This window comes from Panthera uncia, chromosome B4 (assembly GCF_023721935.1).
Source record: "Panthera uncia isolate 11264 chromosome B4, Puncia_PCG_1.0, whole genome shotgun sequence".
NCBI lineage: Eukaryota > Metazoa > Chordata > Mammalia > Carnivora > Felidae > Panthera > Panthera uncia.
In genome coordinates this window covers 128,878,372-128,891,058 of record NC_064809.1, presented here as the reverse complement: position 1 = coordinate 128,891,058, position 12,687 = coordinate 128,878,372, and the positions used below count along the sequence as shown (strand labels likewise).

Here is a 12,687-nt window from a genome sequence, read left to right as displayed (position 1 = left end):
GAAGCAGCTACCTCAAGGCACAGAAAATAAAGCAGAAAATAAATTAGCATATGGTAAGCACTTAGAACAGTGCTTGCAAGCCTCCATTAACTAATCTTATTAAAATAGAACTGCAACTCTTAGGTGGTTGACAAATTACAAAAATTTCAGATAATTTAAAAGTTGTCTGGATTAGGGTAGGACTCCCAACCACGTGGTAAGCACGCAAGCTTGCTTTAAAGTAGCAACTGTGGTGAATGTAATGGTGTCACTGTTGTAGCAGGGCTAAAGAAAGAAACAAATTGGTGTGCCTGGGTGGCTCAGTTGGTTAAGTGTCCCCACTTGGGCTCAGGTTATGGCCTCCTGGTTCGGGAGATGGAGCCCTACATCCGGCTTTGCACGGACAGCAAGAAGCCTGCTTGGGATTCTCTCTCTCTCTCTCTCCCTCTCCCTCTCTCTCAAAATAAATAAGCCTTAAGATAAATAAACATTTAAAAATCTTTTTAAAAAATGAATTGCATGATTTTTTATTGTTTTTCCAATTCCCTGAACTAAAATCCCGAAGAAGGGCAACTAAGGTGGATGACGCCTTCCACATGACCTAGAAGTTAGGTAAGGGGGGAAAGTTCACGCAAGACAGGGAGTTTACCTGCTTGACACACAAAACACCTTGAGAAAACCCAGAGAGGATTCTGTGTCAACCCCCGTAAGATGGGGGGAGGGGGGGGGCGAGGGTGAGAGGACAGTGGTCTCAGTGTATTGCACCGAAATTCGACACCAAGGCACTGAAATCGGACTCTGTTTCACTTGAAACGTGACTCCGGGCGAGGCACTTACCCTCAGCGCTCCCAAGGAAGTGGGGGGCGGCGGGGCCACTAACCAAGACAATTTACGCCCGGCCGCATCAGTAAGGTTCTTGGAAATCACCTGGTGAACGGCGCGCTAGGCAAACATAGAACGGTCAACGCAGGAGGAGCTAGTCCAGGTTCTCGAAAGCACTCCGCTCGAGAAGTCTGGCCCAGAGAGGGGGAAAGGGCGGGGAGAGCCGCAAAGTGCAGCCGCAGGCCGGGTCGCCGCCCCGGAACGTCGCGGACGCCAGGGGAGGGGTGGGGAGCGGCGGACGTCGAGGCGAGACTCCGGCAGGCCGCCCCGCCCTACCCAGCCCGGGAACCAGGAGCCGCGCACCAGCTCTAGTGGCGGCAGCCGCCGCACCCCCTGGCCCTACTGTCCCTAGGCCGCCCCACGCTGCCCACACCCACTCAGCCGACCCGTGGCAGCCGGGGCCTTGGAGCCGGCGCCGCCTGACGACTGGCTGACGTCATAGGTGACGCCGCGGCGGCCGGGAGCGGGGACGGCGCAGGAGGGCGTTTCCGGAGCACGCGCCCGGCGAGGGCTGCTGACGTCGGGCTCAGGTGCGCGCGCTTGCCCGCCCGCCCGAGCGCGGCCCAGGTGGCGGCCCGCAGCGTCAGGTGGCGGCCAGTAGCGGTGAGGGGGCGACGGGCGGTGCGAGTAGGGGCAGCGGCGGGAGGGCGTGTCGCCTTGCACTCACGTGACGGGCAGGGAGGTTGGGGTGTGGGCGGCGAAGCGGGGTGGGCCCGACCCCACCCCTCGCGGGCCTGCGGGTAGCTGCGCAGAACCTTCCCTCGGGCTGGGGCCGGACCCGCCCCGCCGCTTAGCCCGCCAGCCTGGTTCTCCGAGGCTGCCCGCCCGACCGCCGGAGCTGACCGGAGTTGTCTCCTCCGCAGGGCCGCGGCGAGAGGGTGAGAGTCCGCGGGTTCGGAGGGAGCCGCCCCCGCCTCGGCCCGCGCCCTGCGGGGCCCCGCCGCACCCGAGGGGATGGAGAGCCGCCTACGAGGCCCCAGCACCTCCCGCGATCCCACGCTGGCCTGCCCTCGCTAGCTGCTCGAATTTTGCGTTTTACCCACCACCTAGGCCTTGTCTCCTGAGTCGGTGGCGTTGCGGTTCGAAAGAAATGGAAGAAAAGGAGCGATGTGACCAATTCCGTTCGGTCCTCCTGCATTGAGGCCTGGTTGGCATTTGCAGAGAGGCAAATACAGCAAGAAAATCGTCGGGGGTGTTTGGAGGGGAGGGTGGGAGGAGGGAAGCAAGGTCTTAGATTTCCTATGATTTTTGAAAAAATTCTGCACTTTGACAGCGGTGGCGAAATAACACTAAATCCAAAAGTGATCTTCCTATTGAAAAGAGAAGAGGTGGATTTTCTTTTCCTTTTGATTCCAACCTCTTCTCCCCGTGACCAAGCATAAATCATGGACATCAGAAAATAAGGTGGACCTCAGGAATCCTGGAAAGACTGAGAAGCTTACTTACATTCTTCCTCTGGAGGGAAGAAGGGTGGGGTGTTTTCAGCCCTCTCTGGAGCCTAAAACGAAAACATGAGTTGCGTGCCATGGAAAGGAGACAAGGCCAAATCTGAATCTGTAGAGCTGCCCCAGGCAGCACCCCCACAAATCTACCATGAGAAACAGCGCAGGGAGCTTTGTGCCCTGCATGCCCTCAATAACGTCTTCCAGGACAGCAACGCCTTCACCCGCGAAACGCTGCAAGAGATTTTCCAGAGGTAGGGGACTCCTTCTCCTTGCCATTTTTACACGTTTTGCTATTTCTGCATTTCTGTGGGTGGGGCAGTGTCTCCGCTAGGTAAGCCTTCAAACCAACATATTAATTAGCTAGATGCTGTTAGCAGATGTAAGGGACACAGAAATGGGAAAAATAATAATCACTCTCATTTATTGAGCACTTACTGTAGGCTGGGCATAGTGCTAGGACCCTCTGTTGTGTCATCTCGTGTGATGTCCTCAGCAATCCCATGCAATTTGTGTTATTTCCATTTTATGGGTACAAACAGGGCTCAGAGGAGTTCAGTAATTTGCCTTAGGTAACAACAACAGATGGGGCCAAGTTTGAATTCAGGTTCGTGTCTGTGCTGTTGACCACTGTGCTATAATGCCTCTCAAGCCCTGGTCTGAGAGTTTACAGTCTGGAAAGGGGACAAGGTCTGTACACCCTCAGTCACCTGCCATCAGAGGTGGAATGTTGTGGGTTTTATAAGCAGGGTGCTCAGCTATACACCGTGCCCAGTTTTCCCATGAGGCCATGTGCTGGCCTTGGTGCTTTTTGTGCATTGCTCTGTATACCCCTCCCCAGCAGTCATTTTACTGTCTCTATTTTATGGATAGAGAAACAGGCAGAAAGGTCAGGTAATTTGTTCAAATAGCTTCCAAGTAGCAAAGCTGTGCTTTGAAATGGACTCTAGATCTCTTCCCCTTTCCCTTTCATTCTAGATGGCCTTTTTTTTTTTTTTAACCCACTTTGCAAAATGTTACCTGACAGGGTGATAGAAATTCAGCTCTTTCTCTGTCTACTTTGATGTTCTAAAATCGTTTTTATCAAAAGGGTTTGAGAATTAGTTCTGCAGTGTCTGGATGGACACAGCAGGACATCTGCTCGGCTGCTTTCTGAGTCCTGGAAAGGCATGTCAGAGTAGTTCTATTATCTGCATCCATTCACCCTGCTAGTATGTTGGGCCTGGGCCCAAAGATATGGATGATGATTATAAGCAGTTTGCGGGTAATCGCAGGACTCTTTCAGTGGTGTTTTCCCTGAATGAAAGAATGCTAAATATTTGCTAAACACTCACATGGAACCGGAGTTCTATTCCTGGCTATTAAAGCTTTTGCAAATTTGTACTAGCCTCCCCAGTTTCCGGTCCGCACAATGTAAGGATCCATCTCAAAGTAATAGCAAACCAGTACGTAAGAAAATACACTCTGTTCCCACTTCCAGAGGTGGAATTCTGTGTATTTTAGGTGGAAAGATTTGGTGTGGATAAATAGAAACAAAGTGTGAAAGGGATCAGATGAGGGAGAGGCAATAGAATTGTATAAACAAGGATTTATGAGCTGCCTGCAGCCAGCCAAGCGCTGCTGGGCACTGTAGAGAAAACAAGTTGAACAGGACTCAGCCGCTAAGTACATCCCAGAGCCATACACTGACCAGGCCTTGAGAACAGACTCAAATGAAGTTAAAACCCGAGGGATTTAGAGCCGTTTAAACGGAGGGGAAAAGAGGATCTGTTTGGGTCTTAACGGAAACAGTAGTAATGTTGGCAGGGTTAGCCAGATAATTTCAAATTCCCGGATACAAAGTTCTGTCCCTGTTTGAAGATGTGGCTGATGGCTGGGAGAAATGGGAGAAAAATTTTGATGAATGCTGTTTGTTGAGAGGAAGTTCATCGGAGCAGTTCGCTTTTAGCCAGATAAAAAAAGAAATACAAAGGCAGGGTGGAGTTTCAATACAGTTATGGGACTTGAGATGACTCATGTTTGGAATAGAAATGAGCAGGGACTTAGAACCAAAGCTAGTGGCTCAACAGGAACCTGGGGATGGGGAAGAGAGGAGTCAAGGTGGCAGAGTCCAGGATTTGAAGATCGTGGTAACCGCCGCAGTGATGGCAAAAGAGGTCGTTGGTTTGAAAAGGATCAGTTTTCAACATGTGAAATTGGAGAAAAGCTCAGAAACTGGGCAGGTGACGTGGTGCATGTATTCAGATGCGGATGTCCGATCCTGAACATTTCATCGTATGTGTCCCTCTGCGTTGAAAAAGGAAACATTGGGAAGTGAAATGATAGAGCGGCAGCCTTGCAGAGTTGTTACTCGGAAACTCCTCAGGCCTCGAACCATCCTCACGAGGCTCTCCTCAATTTTTCAGTGATTAAATGTTCTTGCAGCTAGCTATGCATCCCTTCCCAGGATGAAATAGCTGTTAAAATCTAAACAGAAACCAGGCTGATACCGCTCAAAAAATCTAATGCAAGCTGGAAGGGACAAAGAGATTTTAGGTATTGGTGAACAGCCAGCGTTTTCTGCCATAAAGAAATGCAGCCTCCCCAGTAAAATGTCCCTGAGCAGGTGGAAGGGGCCACATTTAAAGGTGTGGTGGTGGTAAATTCAGAAATGGCGTTGAATGTTAGCCTGCAGAGATTGAAATTACCTTGTCTAAGGGCCAGGCAAACACATCATGATCACCAGTACCTGCAGAGTACATCTATGTGCCCGGCCTTGTGATCTGTGCTTTATGTATTTAATGATTTAAAGACACATCATGAAGTTCTTCTGAGCCCTGTTTTCTAATGGCACATTTCTTCAGACCTGATGAAACGGAAAGTCATAATTAGGAGAGAAAGGACTCTTCATGAATGTTTCCACATCTTGTTGTCGTTGTTAAAATCTGAACTCACCACCATAGCCAGACACAGTGGTAACCTCCAGGGAGGACCAGGAACTCAGCTGAGGGCCTAGGCATTAGTGAGACCTGGCAAGAGCCTGTCTTCTCACTTACAGATCACTTCAGATCTCATGGCTCCAACCTGTGGCTGTGACGACCGAAGTGAGAGGCTTGCTTTATAGTCCAGAACTTCTGTCCCGAGTCACTAAAGCCGTCCCGAGCAAGAGTTTGCCAAGGAGTCTCCAGAAAACAATCACAGAACAGGATGCCAGGGAGTTCAGTGGGTCCAGTGTGTTGAACTGTCCAGGACACTGCTGAGCGTAGTCTTAGGGGAAGGGGTTGGATCTTAGCTGTACCACTCACCAGCCGTATATGTGATCGTGCAAATCACCATAAGCATCCTTATTCACTCTGTGAGATTAACCTCTATCTCAGGACTATTGGAAGGATTAAGAGGGAAACCTCATAAGAGTAGCTGACACAGTGGGCATTTGACTATCGTTAAAGTAAAAACAAGTACTGATATAATGGGCACACTGGACAGACCCCGTGTATTCAAATGACCACCCTGGGAATGAGGTGGAAGCCATTCTCAGCATTTCCTGTATTGATCATCTGGGCGACACATGTTTACTCAGTTGCCACTGCTTAGCTGTGAGGGCTGCAGAGTAGCAGAGCCATCCCCTTTGCTTCAGGAGTTTGCTGTTTGGTTGGACATGTATAAGACAACGGAATTCTCTAATGGTCTTGTAAAATGGGAATCGTTCCCATTGTTACAGATACGCTAAGAGGCATGGAGATTAAATCTCACGACTAGTCCCGGTGCTGGTTGCTAGGATAATGTGTAGTCCTCCCAATCTCCCTGTATTTTCTGCTACACAGGAGCCAGGAAAGATTCCGTGGCAAAGGTAGGATGTGAGGTTGACCTTGAAGAAGCTTTAGGATTTGGCTTGGAACAGGAAATACAATGAGAGAATAGAGGCCGTGTGGTCGTGGTGTTTGAAGTGCACTAAAAAGCCCAAAGAGACAGCAGGCCCCGTAGGGCCGGGAGGGTTGGGGTTAGCCAGCGGGCAGTTCTTACATGAAAGTAAGAACATCGTACCTTGGTGAGTGTGGCAGGAACATATAAGGGACTTGGTGGAAGGAGAGTTTGGAAGTGAGATCAATTTAGGAACCTGTTTCAAAAGCCCAGATATGGAGCAAGGAGGCTCCAGTTCAGGGAGAGACAATGGGAATAGACAGGAGAAGGTGGGAATCGGAGATAGAATGTATGGGACAAGGAGACCCTAGGAAACTCCTGTAAGGTGCACCTCAAAAAAATGTGTGGTCAGATACGTTTGGGAACCGCAACGTACCCTGTCTCCTCAAGACTCAAGGTAAATATTAGCGTATTCGGGGCTCTAGGAATTCCTGCAGGAAACCTTTTTACCTGGTTCATTCAGCCGTTATTGTATTGAACACCTTCTGTGATCCTCTGGGAGCACCCTCGGGAGAGCGTGGCTGTAAGTTTTGGTAGGGAGTAAAATGGTGAACAAGGTAGAAGGCCTGGAAATTTCCTTGTTGGAGCCTTCACGCATCTCCTGGCAAGAGACTTCACTGAAAGTAGGGAGAAGCTACTGGAAAATCGGTGAAAGGGTAGGAGCTTGATATACCTGGAGCTAGGCTTGCTTCCATATGCTTTTTTATTTTAATACGAGAGCCTACTGAGGGCCTTTGTCCTCTTAAGCTGCATTTTAGCCCCAGACCCCAGGGTGTGCCAGCTCTTCCTCTTATCAGCCGCTGCCACCACCCACTCTGATTCTTGGCTCCTCGACACAAGACGGGAAGCACAGCACTGGAGTCAGACAAACCCAAGCACGAACGAATCCTAGTGCTGTCACTTACAAGATAAGCGATTACAGGCCAGTCATTTTAAATCACCAAACTTCAGTTTTTTAACCTATAAAATGGGAATAACTTACAGCCTCATGGGTTTCTGGTGAAAATTAAGTGAGATACATATGAAAGGATCTAGCATTGGACGGCATGGCACGAAATTTTTCAATAAGTAGTAGTTATTATGATGGTAAGATGCAATCTGGTTGCAGAGGGAAGGTTAGTGTCCTCCAGCCCTCTTCTTTGCTCGCTCTGGAGAACAAGCACACAAGCTCTTTGGAAGGGTCTGCTTCGAAAGTTTCCCAAGAAAGAGAGCAACAAAATAAACACGGTGAATGTTTCAATAAACATTCCTTGAGCACCTGTTATGTGCCAGGCACCCCTTGGGTCCTGGTGGGGTAGCCCTAACGGGATGGAGACACCTGTCATTCTAGTGTGGAAAACCAGACGCGTCTGGTGGCGACAGGGGCTGTGATTAAAGCAGGTGGGGTAAGAGCTGGTGCCTGGAAGAAACTGAAGGTTGGGGTGGTCAGAGAAGGCCTCTAAGGCACTAACACTTGAGACCCAAATAATAAGGAGCAAACCAAGTGCAGACCTAGGGAAAGAGCATTCCAGACAGCAGAACAGTGAGTGTGGTAGAAACAGGGAGCACGTGCAACGGCCCTCGGGTGAGAAGGTGTTTTGTGTGTTTAAGTAGCAGAGAGAAGGTCTTTGTGCCCAGCGATAGGGATGAGGTCAGCAGTGTCTTGAGGGCCTTGCCTAGAAAGCAAATCATTTAGCTTGTATTTAAGTGCTTTGGGAACCATTGGAAGGTTTAAGCAGTGGGAGGAATGTTTTATGTTTGAAAAATATCAGTGTGGTCACCGTGTACAGAGAAGTTTAAAAAAAAACAAACTTTGTAAGAGTTCTTGAGTGTTCAGAGTTGCCCTCGAGCCCTGGCTCTCCTCTGGAGCTGGCCCTTAGCGGCTTCCTGGATACTGCCCTCCACGTTCGTTCCCAAGAAGCTCACACTTCCCTTCACAGCCCGACAAAAGGAATCCAGCCCTTCCTTCAAGAAGGCCTTTCCTCAAGTCCCGGCCTGACAAGCCTGTGAAAACCAAATAATAGGACTGGAAGTGCCTTCGGAGCTGACCTTGCTGGAGACAAAGGAGTAGCTGATGAGGCCCAGCCAAAAATGGCCCAGAGCGGGGTGGGCGCGTGGACTGTAATTGAGTTTTGTTTGGCACAGACATTGTTTTCAGTTGATTCTTTGTGTTTCAGTTTTTAAAAACTTTTTTATTCCAGGGGCGCCTGGGTGGCTCAGTCGGTTAAGCTTCCAGCTCTTGATCTCAGCTCAGGTCATGATCTCACAGTTTAGGAGATACAGCCCTGTGCTGGGCTCTCCACTGACCGTGCAGAGCCTGCTTGGAATTCTCTCTCTCCCTCTCTCTCTCTGCCCCTCCCTTGCTTATGCACTCTGTCTCAAAATAAATAAGCTTAAAAAAATTTTTTTTATTCAAGTACTTACACAAGCAGACACGTATATTTGAAATGCTTTAGGTGGCTCAGACATGCCAGTTTAATGTAGGCCTTATTAGTTCTTAGTGCTTTTACACGTGGCCCCGGTGCATACGTTTTTGTTTCATGCCTGGGCTCCTGTAGCCCTTGGAGTATTTAAGGATTAATGATTACCAAGTGTGCAAGCCTTAAATGGAAAGCATTTAAACTGTAAAAAAAACAAGAGTAGCAAAAAATACTATCCACGCAAATGAAAATCTCAATTACTGTTTTCTAATGTTTAAAAAAAAATGGCTGTATTAAAGCAGGAAGGTCTGCGGTGAAGAAGGCCGCAGACAGGGATAGGCCAGGGGCTTCACAAATGAGACTCCATCATAAGAGTACAGTCTGTGTCCAGTGACTTTCTGGATGACAGACAGCTAAGCCCTGGCACCACCGAATTAATGTTTTGCATAAGAAGAAAGGCAATCCCTAGTGCAGTAGGAGCCCCGACTGTAAAATACGTCGGTAAAGTATTGAGCTACCTTGTACCTGAGTGGGGGGAACAGGCCTTGCGGGGGCGCGCTGCGCTGGACGCTGGAAGGTGTCCGGGGCGTGTGGGGCAGAAGGTCGGGTGGCCGGGCCCACGAGTCTCAGCCCGGCTCCTTGCACGCGTGCAGGCTGTCTCCGAACACCATGGTGACGCCCCACAAGAAGAGCATGTTAGGAAACGGGAACTACGACGTGAACGTCATTATGGCAGCACTTCAGACCAAAGGCTACGAAGCTGTCTGGTGGGACAAGCGCAGGTAACCCGAACCAGGCTTGACCCGATGAGGACTGTCGCTCGGGCACGCGTGGGGAGGTGCTCCCGGGGGGACCTTGGGGCGCGGACGGCCTCGGAGCCTGACGCCGCTCTTCCTCCGCAGGGATGTCAGCGCCATTGCTCTCACTAACGTCATGGGCTTCATCATGAACCTGCCCTCCAGCCTGTGCTGGGGTCCGCTGAAGTTGCCTCTCAAAAGGCAGCACTGGATCTGTGTTCGAGAGGTGGGAGGTGCCTACTACAACCTCGACTCCAAACTGAAGATGCCCGAGTGGATTGGAGGCGAGAGCGAGCTCAGGTACCTGCTGGGAACGTGCTGGGCTCCTTCCGTCGGTGTGTTGGGGAAGTTGAGCCCGTCTTTCTTTTTTTTTCTTTTTACTCGACGAAGGAGATGAGATTCCTAGCTCCTGGGATCCTCTCCCCGCCTTGCTTAGAATCACAGGGTCTCGGGCTTGAAACACCTCAATCTTTGATGGCCCATGAGGACGGGAAGTCCCTTTGGTAGAGAAGCCCCAGCCCCCGGCATGCTGACCCTCTGGTCTGGTAGGACTGGCATTGTAGCATTCTCTGTACTCAGACAACTGATGGTGAAGCTGCCAGTTCAGAGGGAGGAAGACAGACATTCAGGCCAGAGAGGGCTAAATTTCCCGGAGACCGAAGAAGAAACTTTTATTTTATTTTATTTTATTTTATTTTTAAATATTTTTGAGAGAGAGACAGAATGCAAGTGGGTGAGGGGCAGAGAGAGACAGAGAGAGAGAGACACACACACACACACACACAGAATCTGAAGAGGCTCCAGGCTCTGAGCTGTCAGCACAGAGCCTGATGCGGGGCTCGAACTCACCAACCGCGAGAGCCAAAGTCGGATGCTCAACCGACTGAGCCACCCAGGTGCCCCGATAGTTTGGCAGTTCTATATGAGAATGAGCGAAAATTCAGCTTGGAAATTAAGTGGCCAGATCGAGGGGTAGCCAGTTGCAGAAGCTGCAAGAACAGATCCCTACTCGAGAGTTTGGGGGCTGCCGAGGGTATAGCTGAGGAGGTCACTGGTGAACACACGGCCCTGAGACTGGAATTTGCAGTTTTACCAGCATTTCATCTTCTCTTTCATCTCCCCGTTGTTCCCACAGGAAATTTCTAAAACATCACTTGCGAGGAAAGAACTGTGAACTCCTGCTGGTGGTACCAGAAGAGGTGGAGGCCCATCAGAGTTGGAGGGCTGACGTGTAACGCAGTTCTACCCATCCTTCCCTCACCTCAGCCCCGAAATCGTCTGTAACGTGCTGTGGCCTATACAGCGGGTCTGCCCCTGCCACTTCCCCAAACATCTCACTGGGTTTTGCCCTCAGATCTGACAGTGCAATAGGACAGATGTGTGGACTGTTACGAGAAGCAACCAGCGTTACTCATTCCTGGGAAAGGAAGGTAGGAGCTCTGTGTGCTTAGGGCCAGCACTGGAAGACCCTTGTTTTATTTCAGAGAGGAGAAAGGAAGGTGGGTCCCAGCTTATTTTCCCCATTCCCACGAGAACTTGACAGAGGCTCTGCTGGAGTTCACTGCTGCTGTGACTCACCTGGAGATGCTGCCTCCACTTCCCCTTTCCTGGCAACCAGTGGGTCTGAAGACATAGTACACGCGAAGCCCACGCGACTGGCTTGACGGACCCAGAGCAGAAGGGCCTCTCAGGAAACCATCTCCAAAACGCCAGCAGTTGGTACAGCATGCCGTCTCCAACCCTCAATGCCACCCATTACCCCCGTTTTTAAGGGTGGTCAACGGCCATCCTTGGAGTCTTATAATGAAAAGTTCTCTAGCGTTCCGCGCCGGGTGGTTGAGGCCCGCAATATTCTAGTGTGACAGGGTGAGCTAGATACCTAAGAGGACGTGGCGGAAGCCAGACTGGGGCAGGCCCGGGGGGCCTGTCCGCCTCGCTCCAGCGTTGTCCCTGCCGCTTCACTACATTGATTTAGGGGGCTCTGGGCACAAGGCAGGCAAAAGGGCAGTTTTCCCAGTTGACACACTCTGGCAGTCAGGAAACAAGTCTGCTTTTGATAGCAAATTCCACTAGTTTGAGACACAGCTGGGTGAGGCAAGTATCGTGAAGACAAGCTTCTCAGAGATTAAGAGCAGCTAGAACTGGTAGAAGTCCCAGGCTGAGTCCCTATAGTGACAAGAGTCAGAGCCCTCCAGTTGGGTGTTTATGTGCATCACGTTAGAGGACCCGGGTTTGTCATGTCTTTGGTTTCCTTTACACGTCAACTGAAAGTTGATCTACCCCCTACCTCTTGAAACAGCTGTAGGCCACTTTTCTCCTGTAACTTTGGAAAACAGAAGAGAAGGAGGGGAAGTGTACCACATGGCGCGTCACCAAAGTGGTCGTAGTTGCCTCGAGGCGGGGGGGTGGGCGGGGATGGCCTGTCTGCCGCTTACGCTTACGCATCGATGGTCTTGGCAGGTCTGAGAGCTGCCCCGCTGGCCACACGCCTCTCCAGCGGCAAAGCCAGCCTGGGGCTTGCGCGTCAAGACTGAGCAGGCTTGACAGGACGAAGCTGAGGCTTTCTCCCCACTGTGACTGGAGTGCATGTTTACACCAGCACTTTTTCTGCACATGTATCTTCAATCCAACAAGGCCATTTTTTATGCTGAGTAACAGAGGCCACCAAGCGGCTACTGCATTACACCCTCTCGGCAACTGGCTGCAGTCTCTTCTGCACCATTTTCCACACCAGACCTGCTTGGCACCACAGGGAGCTCCTTACCCCTGCACAATGACATTCCAACCACCACCAGCCAGAAGTTACAGCCAACCTGATTGTCACGAGCAGGACCTTGGGTCCACGGGCACTGTCAGTGATAGTAAGCCATTTCCTGGGAGGGGGAGGAGGGAACTCCTCTCCACCAATCTGCTTGGGCCTGTGCAAATGGCACTTCAAAGGAGTCCCCGTGCACTTGGAGTCCATGAGCCAATGGGATATGCAAAGACGCTGACACATTTCAGGGCTGGTTACTCTGTTCATATCCAATTCTGGTGCTTAGGAACAGGGACCCATGCTGATGCCCAAGGGCAAAAAGCCCCATGTCCTTTAAGGAAAGGGGCAGGCCTGACCCTGATGCCCAATAAGGGGCAACCCTAGGCTTTTTTTCTTGCTTTTATTCCTTTTTTTTGTTGGCCTTGTGCTGGGTTTGTTTACAAAAGATGTATTTTGTTTAACCAAATATTAAAAATGGAAAACTCCGTACATGTTATATGTCTGCCTGAATTTATAATTCTGTAAAGGAAAAA

The 12,687-nt window shown here is 50.4% G+C and overlaps 1 protein-coding gene across 3 annotated transcripts; it reads left to right on the top strand.

The window, feature by feature from the left end:
• Nucleotides 1-1,182: 1,182 nt before the first annotated feature.
• On the top strand, nucleotides 1,183-12,650 carry JOSD1 (Josephin domain containing 1). Of its 3 annotated transcripts, none has more exons than XM_049626369.1 (5): nucleotides 1,183-1,391; nucleotides 1,725-2,557; nucleotides 9,256-9,384; nucleotides 9,505-9,699; nucleotides 10,535-12,650. In XM_049626369.1, exons 2-5 carry the CDS (start codon nucleotides 2,373-2,375, stop codon nucleotides 10,632-10,634), a joined length of 609 nt encoding a protein of 202 aa, XP_049482326.1. In that variant the 5' UTR covers nucleotides 1,183-1,391; nucleotides 1,725-2,372; the 3' UTR covers nucleotides 10,635-12,650. The 3 variants fall into 3 exon arrangements, with proteins under 3 accessions (XP_049482326.1, XP_049482325.1, XP_049482324.1); XM_049626368.1 differs by having other exon boundaries at nucleotides 1,382-1,464; XM_049626367.1 differs by lacking the exon at nucleotides 1,183-1,391 and having other exon boundaries at nucleotides 1,472-2,557.
• The last annotated feature ends 37 nt before the right edge of the window (nucleotides 12,651-12,687 follow it).

Coding starts and splice junctions, on each gene's coding strand:
- JOSD1 (XM_049626369.1), top strand. CDS start 2,373: ATGAGTTGCGTGCCATGGAAAGGAGACAAGGCCAAATCTGAATCTGTA. Junction 9,385..9,504: donor GTCTGGTGGGACAAGCGCAG/GTAACCCGAACC, acceptor CTTCCTCCGCAG/GGATGTCAGCGCCATTGCTC. Junction 9,700..10,534: donor GGAGGCGAGAGCGAGCTCAG/GTACCTGCTGGG, acceptor TTGTTCCCACAG/GAAATTTCTAAAACATCACT.